Below are 21,157 nucleotides of genomic sequence, written 5' to 3'. Positions count from 1 at the left end.
ACATGGATCCAGTAATTTTTTGTATCACTTTCATAACACTGAAAGATAAGTTTTCTAAATGCCTTTTCTTTTTTACTAGTTTGGGATTTTGAGTTGAACACTTTCCACAGTCATTTTGAATGAGTGAAAGATCACAGGAGAAGTTGCTCTGAACAACATTTTGATAGTGCAATGGTAGATGTAGTTTATGTATGGGGGAGTTGCAGAGGACAGGGTTAGCAATGTTCAGGAACAAATGTATTTCTTGCAGAGAATACATGATGAATCCACATGATGAATGTTGGGTTTAACAACATCCAGCCTTATAAAGCCCCCTCGCAGTGGAACATCAGAGTACAGTCATGCTGCGGTGGATCGTCTCAGGCTATTGGATGACTTGCCTCAGCAGTGAAAGAGTCAAAGATGCAGCTATTTTAGTGGCAGTGGGCGTGTTCTCATCAGATAACGGGACAGGCTGAGGAGACTCGAGCTGGGATCAGTCTGTGAAAACTACCGAAACTCACAACAACAATAAAACCACTTCTAAACCCCGTTAGAAGAAGATGCGACTCGCGGGGGCGGTGATCTGAGTTACCGGGAGAACTCGTGTTCCTACGGTGGGTGGCCGACGTTAGGGATGTGACGGTGGAGTGAGCGTAAAGTCCGCTTTTTAAAGTCAGGATTCACAACAACACAGAAGCGCTTTCGTTAGGTTCGGGGGTTTCTTAATTTTTTTAATCCATAATGCAAAGCGACAAACCAGAGTCGAGCGAACCCAAGGGCGCCGAGGGTCCGAGCCACACCGAGGAGAAGGCACCGAGCACGGTTGCCACGCTCGACGCTCCGGCTTCGAAGGGGATCAGCGCCGTCGCGGTTCTCTGGACCTTCGGGAAATGCCTCGGGGCCCTGCTGCCCGTCTACCTGGCCGGGTACTACCGGGTCAGCACCAGCCTGCTGGTGTTCGGCATGATGGTCTACACCGGGTGGAAGCACGCCCGAGAGGCCAAGGAGGCGCGCCTGAAGTGCGCCATCCAGCTGCAGGACCACGAGCAGGAGTACACGTCCATGAAAGTGTCCAGGATCAAGAGGGACCTCCCTGCGTGGGTGAGACACGAGCACACAACAACAGAGTGTTTTTAACCTGACAGCACAGCCACCACCCTGAGCCAACCGTGACCCGACCCCACCTCACATAAACACCCTTAAACCACAGCGTCACAGACACATGTGCCTGATCAACATAGGTTCCCAGTGGATTCTCAGCCAAGGGCCCCCAGGAGATAGAAAACAATCTAGGGACCCCCCTAATGTGCGTCCCTTGGAATAATTAGACATAACTTGTTCTTACACTTCTACTTAGTTGTGTGTAAGTACAATATAATAGAAAATATTTTCAACTTGTCAAAACAGAAGTGGAAATCGCCGGGTAACTCTTGATATGATACAATACATGGCCCGCGATCAAGAATTTATAACGATACATCTGCTCAGCAATAATTGACATATTATAAGACAATAATATAACAATGCATCTTGATATCCATCTAACTGAAGTAGTATACAAAATGCCCCTTCAGAGGTAAAGTGCATTGGAAGATATATCGTCCCACTCCTAATCCTGATCATTTCAATAGAATTCTCCAAGGGCCCCTAATTGAGAACAACTATGATAAAGAATGGTTTCCAGTAACTCAGCTATTTTTAGCTGCTATGGAATCACATAATTGTCCAGGGTCTCCAGAGAAAACAGTAACATCCTTAAATAACATCCCCACATACAGTGAGATTCAGTCTTTCAGAAATGCTCTTCCTGCTGGAATTTAGGTCCTCATTCAAACGTGCACACACGCAGTAGTTCCTTTTTGTCACATAGTACTTTGTTCTCCCAGGATTTCCTCTAATACGTGAGTGTGAGTGTGTATTTTGTGACTAAACTTCTCTAAAAGTAAATTGGAGCAGTTCAGGGACAATTAAAGGATCAAATTCTTTTTAATTAAAGATCGCTGGAAAATTAGTAAGACATGCACCAATCATGGAAATGCTGGAACCCACATGGGTCTGCTTTTCACTCTGTGTTATGGCCACACCCAAACAAGGTTCCTGTGTTGGTTCAGTAATTGCTTACATAACCAGACAGCATGCACACTCAGTCAATTATGAAAAATGGGTCCTCTCCATGTTGTTGTCCAGTACTGCACAACAAATGCCCTCTGTTAGCATTATGAATAAAATATAAAAAGAGATTGGAAGCACTCATACTGGAGAAGTGACTTGCAAAGATAAACAATGTAATAGCACCTCCATCATTCAAAGAGATGTTTAAAATGACAGATGCTGCACCTCTTCGCTTTTTCCTATTGGAAATATTTACACCTGGTGCACAAGGCAATGGGCTCTTGATAACTTTCCAGATGTGCATCAGGTATCGCTGAATCATTTCCTGAAAGTGTTGTGATGGTAATGATTATCATGCTCTATTCTTAATGGTTGTATCCTCTTTGTATGTCTTCCTGTTACTGTAGGTCAACTTCCCAGACGTTGAGAAAGTTGAGTGGCTGAATAAGGTAAAATATTATCAGTTTCCTATTTCACGACATCTTTTTAGCCAATGACGTTACACAAAGATAATGTTTATCCCTCCTTTGTTAAGCCTACAGCACAGACACACGTCTGCCCATTCGATAGCTCAGCTGTCGTGCTGAATGACATGAGGTAGTGTGTGTTTGGTTAATAGCTGATGCTAGCTGAGGGTAGCGTTCCCTCTGTTGCTTCCACATTCCCAGAAAAAAGGCCCATCCCCCCTGATTCGTGTAGCCATTCTGTCTGTGCTGCAGAGAGAAGGCCCAGTGCCAGGGCGCCCTCTCAACATTTCCATTTCATTACAGACTAGCATACAGGAAGGGGGAGGAGCTGCCCAGTCCCTGTAAAACTAAATAAAACCTGCAGCTATTGTTCCTGCCTCCAACCTTCTCGATCTCTCAGACAGACAAGGGTGATGTAGAGATTCAGAGATATACGTTTTCGTGGTGACAGGACCACGAGATCTGACTAGATGAAGCAGAGGTTTGAGACTTTTCCCTGGAGGGGGAGGTCAGCAGATTCCACTGTTGCTCAGGCTTCGTCCTACTCAGGAGCAGGCGGCTGATGACTCACTCTCTGCTTATGCCAGACAGTAACCAACTCTGCTTTTTTATTTTTTCCACAGTCACACAAGCACCCAAACTAAACACTGTCCCTGCTTTGTTCTATCCCCTGTAGAAATGGAAAATAGCAGCTTCATTCAGATAGCATCATTAATATCTTGCACACACATTTGCACATTAGAAGACAAACAGCTGAGGAAACTCAACTGGCCACAGCTGTCTCTGTCTTTCCTCTGTTATTGCCTGAGGAAGCCAAAGTCTCTGACAATTAGTTTTGTTGCAACGTACATGGCTAAAATTACTAAGTGTACTTACTGGTTGAAAACAACAGGGATGTATATTATATATCTTCTCTCTTACAACCTTGTGCTTGGCGACCTGACCAGGTGCTGCAGCAGGTGTGGCCTTTCGTCGGCCAGTACCTGGAGAAGCTGCTGGTGGAAACCATCGCTCCATCCATCCGGGCTTCAAGCTCCCACCTGCAGACCCTCAGCTTCACAAAAGTGGACATGGGAGACAAGGTGAGAGCTTTACTATAATATGAGGCAGACTTAAGATTCACACAAATGCTGCATGTTCTTTACAGCACTTAATGTGCAAACAAATGTTCTCTCTGTCTTCTGCAGGCCATGAAGGTTGTAGGGATCAAGGCACACACAGAGAACGACAAGGGTCAAGTCCTGCTAGATCTGTATATCAGGTGAAGGGTCATGCTTTGCTCTTTGTGTTTGTCTGACCCCAGTCAGAACTGAAATTATCTGACTTGCTACAGTCTCACAATTAATCAATATCATTTTGTTTGTGGTTACACACATACACAATCACACACACACACACACACACACACACACACACACACACACACACACACACACAAACACACTCAAATACCCAAGGACAATAGATACATCTGTAAAATCAGACTTGGTTAAAACATTATTATACACAAATTAAATACCTGCTTATTTACATATAGAGCGGGGAAGTGAGATCCTGGAGACACATTCAGGTCGATTTTAAAACCACACGTTGTTAGAGCTGATCACTTGTGATTGGATCTCTCAGAGTGGTTTACAATATCAGGTCTGAACAGGGCCTTAGTCACCGTCTCTCCTGTTTTACAGCTTCCAGAAGGTTCTACGATATGTGACACTTTGCTTCTTTTATCTTCAGCTATGTTGGTAATGTGGAGATCAATGTTGAGGTGAAAAGATACTTCTGCAAGGCTGGAGTCAAAGGAATACAGGTATGTCTTATTGAGCTGTATTATTATTTAAGAAGATGTTCACATAAAGCTCATGGGTTTACTTAGCAGACATTTCAAAAGCATCTTCTCCGCCTCTAGCTTCATGGGATGATGAGGGTGATTCTGGAGCCTCTGATTGGAGATGTGCCCATAGTGGGCGCCGTCACCATGTTTTTCATCCGCAGACCCGTAAGTCCATTTTACAAGCACCTCTATGTGTACTTTTCTTGTTGTGGACTTAAACCCAGATTCCTGTCCCCATCACATTTCTCAGTTTAGCCTCATATACATTTCCTGCCATTGATTTCTTATCAGTCGTGATTGATTTGCTGCAGAGTCAATCCTTCTGTCTAAATCTCTTCCTAGAAACTGGACATTAATTGGACGGGAATGACTAATTTGTTGGACGTCCCTGGACTGAAGTGAGTCATGCTGAAAAAACGTAACTTAGGTTTACACATTAGTAACTTAACAGTAAGTATTTGATTTCCCTGTGGATTGTATTACACAGGGATGAATAAATTATGCAGGCAGTTTTCATTGACACTACTTCCTCCTTGGTCTCAGTGTCATGTCAGACAGCATGATTATGGATGCCATTGCCTCCTTCTTGGTTTTGCCCAACCGCCTGGTTGTCCCCCTGGTTCCTGGCCTGCATGTGGCCCAACTACGCTCTCCTTTACCAAGGGTAAAGCCTGAACGTGCACCTTTGAGATATAGATTTTATTTCACATCTCAGCAACACCAATATATTATACTTTACACCCTCTTTTTCTTTCTCAGGGTGTGGTACGCATCCACCTGGTGGAGGCACAGAATCTCGCAGCAAAGGACAACTATGTGAAAGGGGTCATGGCCGGCTTGTCTGACCCTTACGCCATATTGAGAGTCGGCCCTCAGACCTTTACCTCCCCTCACGTTGACAACACAGACTCTCCCAAGTGGGGGGAGATGTATGAGGTAAGGAGAATGAAGAGTTTTAATTAGGAAAGGCTGGAATCTGTGTTGGTATTATTCTGCGCACACAGGGGTGGAAATATTCTTAGTTTTTCATGGATTTCATGTGTCATTTCACCTTGTTCTGTATTTGAGTTTTGAGACTGTTCATTTACATTCATTAGGCCGTAGCCAGCATCCACTCAGTCCGTTCTGTGCGTCTTCATGTCCTTATGTGTGTCTGGTGCATCAGGTTATTGTCCATGAAGTGCCTGGTCAAGAGTTGGAGGTGGAGGTATATGACAAAGACCCAGACCAGGATGATTTCCTGGGCAGGTACATATACATCGTTCATGTCTTCTGTGCGCCAATGTTGAATCTGACATTGCCACATTTCATCTGCCACTTTTCATGGTCAATGGGGAAATGTTTAATTTTGTAACAATCAATTAATTTATAAAAATGTATGCTATGATCATTGTGTCTTCAGCATAACATTTGTCTTTTAGTAATTCCGCCTTACACTCTTCCTTCATACAGGGCCAAACTGGATTTGGGGATTGTGAAGAAATCCATATTTGTTGATGATGTGAGTAAAGAAGGTTTTCATATCGTTCACAATATTCTTTTGTATAAGCAAAGTCTTGAAATGTATTTATTAGTAGTTCGTTTAATATAGAGAAACATAGTAACAGGTTGCAGGTGCAGGATAAACATGATTTCTAGCTCAGGCTAATTCGCAATCCCTGTCCCTTGTTAGGCTTTTCTTATGTAGGAAGATCACAACGCATGGTTATAATAGAATTATTTATTAATCTAATACACACACACACACACGCACACAGAGAAAGGGACATGATCAAATGGGCAAAGTAATTATATCAAATTACAAAAACATAAAACATAAGCATAGCTGCATGAACAGTGATTGCTGTTTTGGTTTGGTTTTAGCATCGCGATCAAATATCTTCAGATTAGCTAGTTTTTTTTTATATTTCTGTAGGTAAGAATTCTAAAAATGTTTTCTCACTACTAAAAAAGATGAGGGACTGAAAGTGTTTTTTTTGCTGTGCCACGCTGAATTTACTGTGTGGATAGTAAATGTGTGTCTGTGTCTGTTTCCCCAGTGGTTCACTCTGAAGGACACCACGTCAGGACGGGTTCATTTCCGACTCGAGTGGTTGACCTTGTTGCCCAGCAGCGAACGACTAGAGCAGGTTTGAGTCACTTCTTTCCAGTGATACTGTTAATTCCCCTTAGGTGATTACCCTCTGTACCCACAGTGGATCTTTGTATGCCACTCATCCCCTCTTTTATTTTCTCACACAATTACACTTTATACAAATCTCTGTTCAATTCCCTCCCAGATCCTAAAGAGAAACGAGAGTGTGACTAGTAAGACTGCCGATCCACCGTCTTCTGCCATCTTGGTTGTGTATCTGGACAAGGCTGAGGCACTTCCTGTGAGTCAAATGTCTCTGTGTGTGCCACCGTGTGCATGCTCAGCTCTGAGCGGCTTCCTGTGTGTGGTCACACTTGAAGCAGTGCAGTAACTGCCATCTGTTAAACATTCCACATTGTTGGTGCCTTGTCCTCTAACCCTGTTCCCCTCCAGTGCAGTGCGGAGTGGGGCTAACTTTATCCAGGACTGTCGAACACATAGTTCCTGCTGTGCTCATTTCTGCATTCATATCTCATACTAAAGGCAGAAGCATTGACTGAATCCTCGGAATGTAGCTCACGCTTTGTGGTTTCTCTCGGGGCAAATCTTTACTTCCTGATTATGCCAAGCAGCACGGGGCTCTTATTATTACTGCTGTTACTATGGCAGCCTGTGAAACACTATTATTCACATAAATCATGTGTTGTCAGAAGGGCTGAGGTCATTTTAGCTCTGCTCTTGGAAACAGAGGAAGTCTTTGTTCACATGCCTCACTGTGTTTTCATATTTGTCTATTAAGAGATGTTCTGGTACCATTTCCCCCTTTTAAATACAGATTCTGATACCTGGACATATCAGCCAATACCGAGTATCAGTCAGATACAGGTGCATTAAAAAACATATATAATGCATTTTAACCGCTCAAGGATAATAACACTGTATAGAAGTGATGGTTGCTATCATTGTATTGCCTAGCCCAGGAGAATGAATGTCATTGGATGTATTTTATTTTCTAGGTTTACAGTCAGAACTGGAAAAAAAACAGGAATACATAATAAATTCCTTTAAATAGTAATAGTTAAGGGGAAGCCAGAGTTAATAGACATTAAAGACAATAAATTAACAGTAGGATACAGAGTAACTCCAACTTATACTTAATAAATCTAGAAATAAATTGGCTACACACTAGTGCCACCCCTTGCATACGGGGTAGTATTGCATATGGTTCTTGTCGCCTTTTTACTTGCTAGACTTCTGACATTATAGTTAGCTGTGGCTAATGCTACACGGCCTACTCCAGTGGCAGAACAGTGCAAATGCCGATTTGAAGCAGCAAACAAGAAGTGATTTCCTGGCAAAAAAATCTGCACTTTAACCTGATTGGGGGAAAAAATGTATTTAAAGATGAGGTTTTGGATTGGTATATAGATGTGTGAGCTCTATCAGTATATATCAATATCAGAGGAATATCTGATGCTGGTGACTGTAAAGGAACATTTCTATGTCTAATACTGTGCATCTTTTAGATGAAGAAGGGAAATAAAGAGCCCAATCCCATGGTGCAGTTGTCTGTGGAGGATGTCACGAGAGAGAGCAAGGTATTTCTAATGAGAAAATACAATTGTGCTGTTTTTATTTTGATTTGATGTGAATCTTGAACGTCTAATTATAATCCCCCCTACGGTCTCTTCCTGCCTTTAGACTTGTTACACAACTGTTAATCCAGATTGGGAGGAAGCGTTTACCTTCTTCATCCACAATCCACTCAAGCAGGACATAGACATTCAGGTAACAGCTCAAAAGCTCACTAACTGATCTGGAATAAACTTTTAAGTCAGGCATTCTGATAGACATACTGGTTGTTGTCTTATTTTGGATTTTCTCTTCATTTAAAATGCACCAGGTGAAGGACGCCGACCGTGTGCAGACCTTGGGGAGTCTGACCATCCCTTTGTCCCGTTTGCTGTCCAACGCCAATCTTTCTCTGGACCAGTGGTTCCAGTTGGACAATTCTGGATCAGCCAGTCGCATCTATATCAATACAGTTCTCAGGGTAAATCACAAATAGACCAAATGACCAATCCTTCACTGCATTACACGAAGAAATTAAGAAAGTAAATACACAAAAGTGAAAGCACAAAGTAGAAGTGTTAACTGGGGTCACAACTGGAAATGAATTCTGTGATTTTAGTCGCACTTTATCTCTTATTTTTTCCACTGCACAATAGCTCCTGTGGTTTGATGAGGAACATATTGGAGCAGATGTGTCATCTGGTCTGGCAGCTGGACTTTCCAAACAGCTGCCACAACAGAGCTCCCCTCATCCGAGCTTTGCCACAGAGGTAACAGATGACAGTGTATATATGTACATGTTGGAACAGTCTATTGCACATGTACATATTTTAAAGTTGGTCATTGTTTTCAGGGAGTGCTCAGGATTCACCTGTTGGCAGGTCAGAATCTTGTTCCGAAAGACAACCTGATGGGAGGAATGGTGAAAGGGAAAAGTGATCCTTACGTCAAGATCAACGTTGGGGGCGAAACCTTCACGAGTCATGTCATCAAGGGCAATCTGAACCCCACATGGAATGAGATGTACGAGGTAAATCACGGGAAGTCATGGAAAGAAAATAGATTTAACGCTCCACTTAATGTTGATTGCTGGGAAAATGTAGTGTTTGCATGCATTTAAAAATGTGTTGTATACTTTGGTTTGAAAGATTGTGACTGTGTTCTCCCTTCAGGTGGTTCTAACACAACTGCCAGGCCAGGACCTGGTTGTGGAAATGTTTGATAAAGACATGGACATGAAGGATGACTTCATGGGAAGGTAGCTGCGTATTATTAATGTGTCACATGCGTTAATTAGATTCAGGAAGATGCATTCATACAGTATGTCATATGTCTTGACACACAGGTTGAAGATTGGTCTGAAGGACATCATTGATTCCCAGTACACTGATCAGGTGAGATACTTCAAACACACCGTTGATGGTTTTAGTCATGTGGTTAGAATGAGGGAAAAGCAGCACAGCAAGTGGACATTGAACCGAAAGTAAACAAAGATTGGTCAGAGACATTTCGAGTTCTAGAAAAACGGGGAAATAACTAGCACAGAGGTGGAATAAAAATAATGTTTAAATCAATGATCTTAACTCAGGCCTTAAAAGGTCTTGAATATGTTAAAGTATTATGTACTAGCGCTTAAAAATATTTAGGTATAGTTCTTTATTATGTTCACATTCATTAAACTTATCTGTCGCTCTTTAAAATTAGTTGTTTTTATAATAAATGTTTTGGTAATATGCAGAGATTCTATTGTTCTGTGTTGCAGTTCTCTCTTAATGATACATATATAAGCATACGGTAATAAAACTGCTCACATGACCAACATAGACACATACTGTAGTTTGTTATGAGCATATCCACGGTTATTCTCCATGTGCCTACTTCTTCAAAAAGGTCTCAGATGAAACTTGTTGAAACCTGCAGAAACTTGATAAGCCACATTAACACGGTTCCTCTTTGTTTCTCAGTGGTACACTCTCAGTGACGTGAAATCTGGTCGACTCCACCTGGTGCTGGAATGGGTGCCAACATCCTCAGAGTCCGACAGGTTGGACCAGGTCAGTACTTTCAGATCAAGTCATTGATGGATTCTCTGTGTTTTGCTCGATTCACATTCACTCTTCTCTTGCCTGTGTCTTCAGGTTCTTCAGTTCCGTTCCAGACAGTCCTACCAGAACAAAGCCGTTCCCTCAGCCGGTCTCCTGTTTGTGTATATCGAGCAAGCAGATGGTTTACCAGTGAGGCCTTAGAGAGTGCCGTACAGGATTAAATGCAGGGTTAAAGCAGTAAAACCACAAAGAACATAATTGTCTGTTCTATCTCTTTGCAGGTGAAGAAGAGTGGAAAAGATCCTAAAGTGGGAGCAGAGGTGACTCTCGGAGAAATGTCTCGCAAAACGACAGTAAGGCACCAGAAATAAATAGACGGAGCACTTCAGTGTATCCCAAAGGGAAATTCCAGAACTCATTCAGATATTACTGAGTTTGAAGGTTCTCCCTTTTTTCTGACACTTGTTCTAAAGGTATGTGAGCGCAGCACATCCCCTCAGTGGAATGAGGCTTTCTGTTACCTGGTTCAAGATCCCAGAAAAGATGTTCTTGTTATCAAGGTGGGACGGCTTCACTGCTTATTCATCACAACACCGATGCAAATATTGAAATGTCTGATTACAAACATTCCCACTTTGTTATGTTTCTCCAGTTCTCTCACAGCTGGACCATGCCCATTGGTTCCCTGGTGGTTCCTATTAAAGAGCTGCTGTCGGAACCGGAGCTGGTCCTGGACCAGTGGTTCAATCTGGATGGAGCCTCACCAGACAGTCGGGTTCTCCTGAGGGCTGAACTTAAGGTGGGAGAACTCAAGTCATGTCTGCTTAAGTTTCTTTTTCTTCATATCTTTATCCCTTACAGTAATTTGCACAGTTTATTTTGCTCTCTATGTAATTGTAACATATTAATCTTTGTATTTGTATTTGTTTAGCTCTATGTAACTCCATATAATATTTGTCTTTGTTTATGTCTGTATCTTTGGAGTTTGTGGCTTTAGAGTCAGTTCTCAGATTTTATACTTGATCTACAGATATTGATATTTACAGTCAGGATTGTTACAATGCCGATTAACAGAGTGAAATAATTTATATCCAATTCAATTACAGATGCTGATTCCCACCAAATGTCCTGGTGCCACTGATAAAGCCAAGTTCACTTCTGCATCAGACCCCTCTCCTGCTCAGCGAAAACCTGAGATAGAGACAGTGCTGAGGTGAGACCATCCATTCGTCCATCCGTCCATCCATTTGTCAATCCATCCATTCGTCCATCCATTCATCTGTCCATCTCACACTTTCTCGATTCTCTCTTAAATTTCCCTCATAACTACATTCAAGGTCCAGTTCAGTGGACACTCCTCCTGTGGAGACCATTGTCTCTTCAGTCACTACACATGAAGACGTTGACGTAAAGGAAACAGCAGCTGAGGTGATTGAAGAGAAGGTGGAAGAACCACCGAGCCCTGCCATGGCACAACCTCCCCATACTTCTCCAGACCTCAGCTTTGCCAGTGAGGTACATTGCTTAATCGTGATCTACAGCACCAGATACAAGCAGGAGGATGTGACACCATCACGTTTAATTAAGTACACAATCTATTTATATAGTTAAATGGTCTCTTCTTGTAGGGGCTGCTGAGAATCATCCTGCTGGAGGCCCAGAGTCTGGTTGCCAAAGACAGTATGATGGGCGGTATGGTAAAGGGCAAGAGTGACCCCTATGCAAAGATCAGTGTTGGAGACTCTGCGTTTAAGAGTAACGTGATCAAGGAGAATCTCAACCCAGTCTGGAGTGAAATGTATGAGGTGAGTAGAGGCGACTGCACAATTTGAATTCTTATAATCTGAGATGACACTGATAACCAGGAGCAACTGTCCTCTGCTGCCACAGGTGGTGCTGAGGCCCCAGTCGGGACAGGAGGTGCAAGTGGAACTATACGACAAAGACATGGACAAAGATGACTTCCTGGGCAGGTGAGGGCAAATGTGGAGGTTTCCAGCTAGACAGCAGTTACTGGTATCACTTGAATATTATGATGTGCCGTATTTTGAGAAAACAAAAAAGAAGAGCTGAGTATTTTCGATAATGTATTATTATAGTCCAAAACAAGACTGTAACAGCATCAGGAACTATTCATACTTTAGATTTTGTATTTTTGGGGCTGTACTTCACACATGTGTATTTTATTCTTCATTTCGAACAGATTCAAAATCAGTGTCGCAGACATCATCCGTTCCCAGTACATAGACAAGGTGAGTTTAATAACTGTGTATGAATGTGTGTTCCTCTGGTGTAATCACAGGCTGTGACTCAGTAAATGTACTTTACATCTCTGTCTCAGTGGTACCCGCTGAGTGACGTGAAGTCTGGACGTGTACGCCTCATATTGGAGTGGGTTGCAGCAGTGTCCTCTGATAACAGCCTGGAGCAAGTTAGTGCAACATTTTTATGATTTGTTCAGGTTGCTGCTGTCAATCATGGGATAGGGTTATTTAATTCTTCATCATTTGTGTGCCTGTTCCTCTCTCAACCAATTAGCTTCACCTGCTCAGCTGATTCAATGTGCACATCCCCAGTGTAATGAATCACTGTAATGTGGTTCTTGATGTTAATTCACTGCTGCAGGTGATGCAGCTCCAGTCTCTCCAGTCTTACAAGAACAAGGCTGTTTCCTCTGCAGCTCTGCTCTTTGTCTATGTGGACAGAGCCCACTCATTGCCTGTGAGTACCTTGTCATTTTGTTACCAGTTAGTGTGCTGCCTCTGAGGTATAGAAAGTAACTGTTGGAAAACATGTGCTGCTGAAGAGATGCTCAACTGGAATAAAGTGGACAATTACTTCAAACTCTTGATAATTTGTTTTATATGTTGTTGGCAGAGCAAGATAAGGAATTTTTTAGAAGAAAGGGAAGAGAATGAACTGAATCTATTCATCAAATGTTAAGCGTTACGTATTTCTGTGTCCAGTTCAAGAAAAGTGGAAAGGAGCCCAAGGCTGGGGCCGAACTTGTATTTGGAAACACAACCTACAAAACCAAGGTATGACTCTGATAATAAACACCCAAAACACACAATCACACACAAGTAACTAAACAATTGTGTTGGTAAATGACTAAAAGTTTGCAGAGTAAATAATAAAAAGATACCATGTGTGGAATTTAAAAAAATCATAACTTTGGTTCCTCTCAGCATAACGACTGAAGAAAGACACAACTTTAAGGGCTGTATAGGATTTTTATATTTGCTCCTTTTCTTCTGTTTGAAGGTTTGTGATCGCTCCTCATCTCCTCAGTGGAGTGAGGCATTCAACTTTTTGGTGCGGGACCCTGAAAAGGAGATGCTCATAGTGAAGGTGAGTTATACACACTATCTAAAGCCTGCTGTAAAAATAAAGCGTAATCTCCGACTGACTTTATGAATGTGCCTTGATCCCTGGTAGTTGTCAAGTGCTTGGGACCAGCCAATGGGATCTCTGGTTGTTACTGTCAGAGAGCTGCTCACCAAGCCACAGCTTGTCCTGGACCAGTGGATGCATCTGGATGGAGCTTTACCTGAAAGTGAGATTCTACTTAGGGCCGAACTCAAGGTAAGCGAAAATACACACACACACACACACACACACAAACACACGCACACACACACACACACATACACACCGACGCAGGGTACTGGCGCCATTGTCTCTGATACACAGAATAACCAACCGGAAATGTGTCATTGACAGATCCTGAACTCAAGGATGACTGAGGTTCCACAGCCCTCTGTGACTAGTTCAGAGAAAGAAAAGATGGTCACCGGCTCTGACAAGACATTCAGAGCAGCGAGGGAAGAGGAAGAAATCTCAGAGCGTCCAACACATGAGTGAGTGTTTGGGTGGAGTCATGTGTCTATTCAAATTTGTCTCACGCATATCTTCTATTCTATGAGTTAGCAAATTAATACACATTTGAAATAAACAAGCAACCAGAATGACCCTCAGTAGAGTTCATACCTCCACCAAGGCCCAACAGTCCCCTTATGAAGCCACATTTAAATATCACTTTGGCTCTGCACCAAATTGTACTCACTGAATATCAGTCGCCTAATATGGCAATGTTAAAGAAAGTGAAAAAAACATCTGGATCCACCCCCGGATCCAGATCCCAGTGGGTTCTCCACTGACCCATACTGCATCCTTCCACTAAGTGCAATGGTAATCTTTTCAGTAGTTATTGTGTAATCCTGCTAACAGTTAGACGGAGAGACAAACAAACACAGGCGAAAACCTGAGTAACTGTAGCAATGGGAAGGTGGAGTTTCTCAGGAAATGTACTCTAATTGCAAAGTATAGCCTGGTGTTTTGTGACAGCTATATAAATGATATATATGTGTGTGTGTTCAGGTCTGTTGCTGTATCCAACAAGCCCAAACAACCTGAGGCAGCAGAAACACCCGCTGCTGCGGCTCCTGTTGAACCACCTGCCGTTTACACTGCACCTGAAACATTCCCTTCTGCTGCTGCTGTGAGTTTCATCACATGTCACTCAGTTGTTATTGTGTACTGTCTCTTTTCACCTCCATAACCTTGATTTGATTTTGCTCAGCTGGAGAGAGAACCAACAGATGGGGAGGAGCGTACCTCACAATCAGACACATCGGTGGAAGGAGACTTTGAACCACAGCAAACAATGGGGTGAGCTCCACGTTGTCTTAAAGGTCCAGTGTGTAGGATTTAGAGGGATCTGTTGGTAATCAGCTGAAAGTCATAACCATTTTGTTTTTGTTACCCCAGAATCAGCACTTTGTATTTACATCAGGAGTCCTTCATGTCGCAGTTGCAGACCACCACAAAGAATCATGACTTTTCACACTGAGTGTGTGTGTGTGTGTGTGTGTGTGTGTGTGCACGTGTGTGTGTCTGTAGTGCTGGTCCAGATAGCCTTGCTTTCGCCACGATGACTGGTCTTCCTGCTGAAACCCTGGGTCCAGCAGAGCTGAAAGCAACTCTTCCAGCACACTCCCGCCCCAGCAAGGACTTTGGGGAGGAGGTGGGTTTAGATCTGAAAGTTAAGCTTCCACCTAGCACCTTACGACAGGAAACAACATAATTTATTTGGATAAACAGCATTGAAGGAAAGGCATCTATATTATAAATGTTAATTCACCTTTTACAGTAATATCTATTTAAAAATGTATTACTTTTGATGTAGTGAAATATTTTCAATAAGCCTCTGCTCGAGAAGAAACAACCAGGTGCTCTAGGAAATATTTGGAGATTAAGAATATCAGTAATTTTGGCCACAAAGGTTGAATTGCATATGTAGAGAAAGATCTAAAATCATGACATACAGAATTAATGATTTTCTCCACTCATATTCTTGCTCTAGGTGGTGTCCTGTTTATAGTAACACATTAAAAGCTCCAACACTTCCTGTATTTTTTAAAGTCAATTACAATGTTCATCCTGCAGGGGGTGCTGAGGATTCACCTGCTGGAGGCCGAGAAGCTGGTGGCAAAGGACAACATGATGGGGGGCATGGTGAAGGGCAAGAGTGACCCCTACGTCAAAATCAACATAGGTGCCGTTAGCTTTAAGAGTCATGTTATAAAAGAGAATCTTAACCCAACGTGGAATGAAATGTACGAGGTAGGAAGTGCTCTAATTTTAAATACTCAACATAGTCTGTGTTTCGTTGTATGTTCAGTATTAAGTTTTTTTACTGTGGCCTTTTGTTTGTTTTGAACAGACGGTGTTGAGCAGGAACAGCGTCCAGGAGATCAAGTTTGAAGCGTTTGATAAAGATCTAGATTCTGATGACTTCCTGGGCAGGTGTGTGTCCTGATCACTGCATAGTTTTCATCAGTAACTTATATTAAACCCAAGATAAAACATATGTAGGATCCTTTGTTCATTGATCTAAAAACTCTTTTCACTGAAGCTGGTTCATTGAGGACTGGCAAACTGGGACATATTCTGGTTTTAAAACTCATATTTGGTTGTGTTTCTGCTGTTTTCATAATTTAAGTGGTAAAATAAACCTCAGTGTCAGTGCAGGAAATCTGGAGACAAGACATTGAAATTGAAATCCTATTAAACATGTTTCCTTTGTCTTATTCACAGATTTAGTATAAAGCTGAACGAGGTCATCAGATCGCAGTACACTGATCAGGTTGGTCTTTAACTCATAATCAGATTTCACAACATGTGAACGGTTTAATATCCTCATTTAACGTTTCCGTTCCTCTTTGCCTCTGCTGCAGTGGTACACGCTGAACGATGTGAAGTCTGGGCGGGTTCACCTGATACTGGAGTGGGTTCCTACAGTTTCACATTCAGTCAATCTTGACCAGGTTGGTCAACAATCCTTGTTTTCAATTTTATCTACCACTCAGTACTAACCTCTGCCTATCCAGATTATTGAAGTGTACCCAGGAGAGCAGGGAGCATTATTCTCATCACAACATTATTTCTAGGCCTAATCGGCTGTTCTCCTTGCCGCAGGTCCTGCAGCTTCAAACTCTCCAGTCGTTTCAGAACAAAGGTGTTGCCTCTGCTGCTCTGCTCTTTGTCCACATTGAGATGGCAAAATCATTACCTGTAAGTTTCCTGCAGTTTACCCACATGCTGTTTAATAGTTAACGAAAACCGGTCCTCATGTAATAAAACCTGAGCGCCTCTCTCTGCCCGATCAGTTGAAGAAAAGTGGAAAGGAGCCCAAAGCGGGTGCTGAGCTCGTTCTGGGTGAAACAACGTACAAAACCAAAGTGAGAATCCTCCCACACAGTCCTCTACACTCAGTCCAGTTGATCCAGTATGAAATGTGGTGATGATATCTTTTCTTTTCATCGCCTCTGAGAAGCTGTGTGACCGCAGCACCTGTCCCGAGTGGAGCGAGTCTTTCTACTTCCTGGTCCGTGACCCTAAACATCAGATGCTCGTTGTAAAGGCAAGACATTTCTAAACATTGGTTTGTTTGAAGAGAGCAAATCTGCTGTTTGCAGAAGTGTTAAATGAAACTGTAATTATTTATCTCTCTTGCATTGCAGTTGTCGAGTGGCTGGGACCAGCCAATGGGATCTGTGGTTGTTACCATGAAGGAGCTTCTTGCAATGCCAAGTCTGGTCCTGGACCAGTGGTTCCATCTGGATGGAGCCGGACCCGCGAGTCAAATCCTTCTGAGGGCTGAACTCAAGGTTAGGATGCAGACACATCTGCGCTCACATATGCAAGTATTCAAATGTTGTATTTTATTGCTAGAAAACAAAGATTTCTGTGATGCCAAGCTGAATCTGTTTCCGTAGATTTTGGATTCCAAGATGGGGGATATGATCAGTGCAGGGACTCTGCCCTGTGCCGCCTCTGGCTCTGGAGTTGGGCAGGTGAAGCTGTCGCTGTCGTACTCCTCACAGGACAGGAAGCTCATTGTGGTCGTCCATGCTTGCAAGTGCGTTTCCTAAAATACTGTGCTTGTTTACTCCTCTTATATAATTAACTTAACCCAGAATATGTAAGTTTGCTTAAATACTGTATATATATAAAACTGTTCTAGAAGAAGAACTTACAAAGTGAGGACATAGTTGATAAAACCCGACCTGGGTACCCTGGGAACCCTTAACCTGCCAATAGATGGAACGAGCCCCCTGGCATTCCTTCCTTCCATCATTGCCACTGCTCCTCTGCTGCCAACAAAATTGTTGATGTTATTTAAGTTATTAGTGGTGGATGATATAATTATTATACTTTTGATTATTAAGATTTTCATACTAGTGGTGGGAGTGGTAACTGTAGTGTGTAATCTGCTGTTGTACTGAATGACTGAGGATTTTTTTTGCTGATGAACCGCAGTACAGCACAGTGGTGCTGAGGTAGTCTGAGCTCATTTGAAGATGGGTGTGATGTGTGTTGTATTTTTTTGTTTATGTGAGTGTTTTGTTTTTTATATTAAGGAAAACAAGATAAAACCTCAAGTGGAGAAAATGAGAAGTGCATACATTTGCACATTGCTCTGTATTTATTCTACAGAGATATTCTACTGCTCTAATGTGCTGGGATGTTTGGAATATGCTTTGAATAAATTATTTAATATATACTTTAATTTATTTGTCTGTGTGCAGAGGTCTGACACCTCAGACAAAGGATGGTGTCGACAGCTACGTCTCCCTCATGCTGCTGCCAGACAAGAGCAAGGCCACCAAGAGGAAGACAGCAGTGAAGAAAAGAGACGTGCAGCCAGAATACAAGGAGAGGTACTCAGCTAACTGACTGACTGCATTGTATTCATACTCATGTTTTTTTTAAATCTGCGATGATCCTTTTTAGCTTAAGTATTCACGTCTATTGATCTTTGGCCTTTTCTCTAAGGTTTGAGTATGATCTGCCGCTGGAGGAGACCAGATTCAGGTGCCTCAGTGTGTCAGTGAAAAATAACTCTGCCTCGTTCAGGAGCCGTGATGTGATTGGACAGGTCAGTCTGAGACTGGACAGTATTTACACCACCCCTTAATGTGGCATGGGACCCACAGGAGGTCTTGTACTTCAACTTATTAAAAAGTAGTGCATCCCACACACTCTGACATAACTTATATGTTTGCCAGTAGTCATTTGTTGGTAAATACACAAGTGACACAAGTAACCAGTCCCGAAAAACACACAGATCGGGAAACAGTGTTGAAATCCACTCAATGTGAAGCTTAATAATTTTAAGATGGCACTAAATACATGTTAACATTGTGTCATTCCTGTTCTCCAGGTGCAGATCGAGTTGGCTGAAGTTGACCTGATTCTTGGCGTCACAGAATGGTGAGTAGAGTGGACGGAACGGTCAGACTCCATTTAAAAATCTATTCTCTATCTATTTAATAACAATAATAAACAACCAACACTGACAATCATTCATTAATTCAACTTAGGGTGTTTTCCTACCAGCCTTCGGAAAATGTTGGTAGAATACAAATATCTCAGGATAAAGAGGAGTGAAACAAGTAGAGGACGCAGACAAAGATGTCTCCTTGGAAAGTTAATGATACTCAAGAGCCTATGGCGATGGCCCATTGCTATTGTCAAAAAACTGTTTTTTATGCAATGCCCTGCTTCCAGCAGGCTCAAACCAGACACCAGCCCTCACCTGGATGTTCTGGATATTATCGTGTTATTGTGAAAGAGTCCGACTCAAACAATCTGCTGATTCATATGTGAAACACTAGAGAAACTGTCTGGAAATTTCCCAGATGTCTGAAAAACTGCTATAGTTTACAAGTTGTCTTTGTGGGAAAGAAAAACATTTATGAAACTGCTCACCTCTAGAGTTAAAATATGAAGTTTGCATGTATGCGTGTACAGCTGAAAAATGGACGCTGGAGTGAATGGAAGCATTCTGGAATGGATGAGTTTCAGAATCCGAAAGCTTTAATGTCTATGCAAAAATTGCATTCATTTGCTGTTCAGCACCTTCAAAAACCATCCATTCATACACACACATCAGGGAGCGCTGAGCCGCTGCGTCTATGATATAATTGAACTGTGCACTTCAGGATCATCGTCACTGGTTTTCCATTGACCGACTGTCGCTGTCTTCATTCTAGGTTCACTCTGAAGGATGACGCTGAATAGTCGCTCTGCTCGCTGATGACGTAAGATGAGGACGATGATGTCATCGCTCAACTTGGCATTGTGCAATTGCTGCAACTCACACTGATGCCTTCTCCTTCACACCTCTGCACACAGCGCCACCGTGGCAGCCTTACCTGCATCCACCCAGCTCTCTGTGTATCAACATGCTGTATAATATATACAAGTGGACTGCACTGCATATTCACATACATCAATACTCTCACCAAAGATACGTCCTCACACACTTCGACACAAAGATAATCGGCTGAGGTAGCGGAGTTGAGGTTAAAGTGCATGTTTATTTTGAATGAAGGTTACTTGACTATATGAAGAATTACTAGTTTGAAAGATTGAGTGGAGCAGAGGGAAGAAGTAAAGGGAGAGAAAGAATTAAGTCATGTTTATATTTTTGCTATTTTTACTGCTGCAAGAATGTTTGATCTGAGACTCTCTCAGTAGAGGAGCAGTGCCATTTTAGACCGTGGTTGTGTGCTGCACATGGATGCTAATGCTTTTTCAGTATTTCGGATCTGAAACGACAGGTTTACATCGGGTTTAACATATATTTTTTGATGCTTTGCTGCATTTGTGTTTGAATTTGCTTTTGAAAACAATTGTGTGTGTTTTTCTTTTCTACAAGACATCTGTTACATCGCACCTGTGTTACAATCAAATTGTGCTGTATTTGATTTTATGTATATTTGCTAAGATCATGGATCAGATACTGTGTGTCGACAGAGGAAAAATAAACAGATTTTGCTGATCTCCACTCATGGTGTCGTGCAATGATTTTATGGGGGGTTGAATTTAAAAAAATGTTTTATTTGAGGTTCTCAAGGCTTCCCACTTCAACAACAGTATCAGGTGCAACAAAATCACTCGCTGAGCACTGTCAGTTTTCCTGTCACCGATGAACCAGAAGCTCGGATTTTGTTGTCTCAGATTCTGTGGTTTCCTGCAATCTCATCGTGTCATCTTTATCAAAGACATCAATGCTAGTTTCAGTTTATTGAAGCCATTGACAACAAGTCAAGCTCTCCTCAGCAGCTTTTATATAAAATGTTCAGCTCTGAAGATCATGAAAAATAGAGCTTGAGACTCTCAGAAGAAAATGAATGTGAGGATGAGAACGAGCAGGGCAGCAGCCAATCTGTATCGCCCTGTTAGAGAGTGGGTTTAAATGCTGTCACTGTGCAAGTGATCCAAAGAACCCCTGGTCACAAATATAGTGAACTATAAGGATCATCAGGATTCGAACGTGGGGCTCCCATGTAGCAGGACATTCGCCTACCACTGTGCTATGAGTGATGATGACTCTGATGCAGAGACAGAGAGACACGAGTTGTGGGTAAGGAATCAAAAAAGGTTTCTTTACTTGAATAAAGCCGAGGATTCCATAAGGTTTGAAAGCAACTCCCCAAAATACTTCCAGACAACTAAAAACACAGTCTGGGCAAAGTAACTAAGGGTGTCCAAAAAACAGGCA

General features: G+C 42.3%; 1 protein-coding gene across 1 annotated transcript; it reads left to right on the top strand.

The window, feature by feature from the left end:
- Nucleotides 1–435: 435 nt before the first annotated feature.
- Nucleotides 436–20,440, top strand: esyt1b (extended synaptotagmin-like protein 1b). Its single transcript, XM_062399902.1, has 52 exons — nt 436–1,083; nt 2,502–2,543; nt 3,509–3,643; nt 3,749–3,822; nt 4,296–4,368; nt 4,468–4,557; nt 4,735–4,790; nt 4,936–5,056; nt 5,152–5,328; nt 5,558–5,640; nt 5,845–5,893; nt 6,432–6,521; nt 6,672–6,767; nt 7,993–8,064; nt 8,168–8,254; nt 8,370–8,519; nt 8,695–8,808; nt 8,892–9,068; nt 9,211–9,296; nt 9,384–9,432; nt 10,003–10,092; nt 10,177–10,272; nt 10,365–10,436; nt 10,557–10,643; nt 10,736–10,882; nt 11,190–11,296; nt 11,421–11,598; nt 11,712–11,888; nt 11,974–12,056; nt 12,287–12,335; nt 12,425–12,514; nt 12,709–12,804; nt 13,050–13,121; nt 13,348–13,434; nt 13,522–13,668; nt 13,807–13,943; nt 14,464–14,584; nt 14,666–14,754; nt 14,986–15,109; nt 15,532–15,708; nt 15,809–15,891; nt 16,183–16,231; nt 16,323–16,412; nt 16,564–16,659; nt 16,755–16,826; nt 16,922–17,008; nt 17,109–17,255; nt 17,364–17,506; nt 18,177–18,308; nt 18,424–18,526; nt 18,812–18,861; nt 19,644–20,440. Exons 1-52 carry the CDS (start codon nt 724–726, stop codon nt 19,669–19,671), a joined length of 5,487 nt encoding a protein of 1,828 aa, XP_062255886.1. The 5' UTR covers nt 436–723; the 3' UTR covers nt 19,672–20,440.
- The last annotated feature ends 717 nt before the right edge of the window (nt 20,441–21,157 follow it).

The sequence above is a fragment of the Platichthys flesus genome, chromosome 2 (assembly GCF_949316205.1).
Source record: "Platichthys flesus chromosome 2, fPlaFle2.1, whole genome shotgun sequence".
Taxonomy (NCBI): domain Eukaryota; kingdom Metazoa; phylum Chordata; class Actinopteri; order Pleuronectiformes; family Pleuronectidae; genus Platichthys; species Platichthys flesus.
The sequence above is the reverse complement of the archived record's forward strand: the minus strand, read 5'-3'. Positions and strand labels throughout refer to the sequence as shown.

What these genes read in the sequence shown, in the direction of transcription:
- esyt1b (XM_062399902.1), top strand. Translation starts at nt 724, where the DNA reads ATGCAAAGCGACAAACCAGAGTCGAGCGAACCCAAGGGCGCCGAGGGT. An exon ending in TTGGACGTCCCTGGACTGAA is followed by an intron (nt 4,791 to 4,935) that starts GTGAGTCATGCT and finishes CCTTGGTCTCAG; the next exon opens with TGTCATGTCAGACAGCATGA. An exon ending in ATCAGATGCTCGTTGTAAAG is followed by an intron (nt 17,009 to 17,108) that starts GCAAGACATTTC and finishes CTTGCATTGCAG; the next exon opens with TTGTCGAGTGGCTGGGACCA.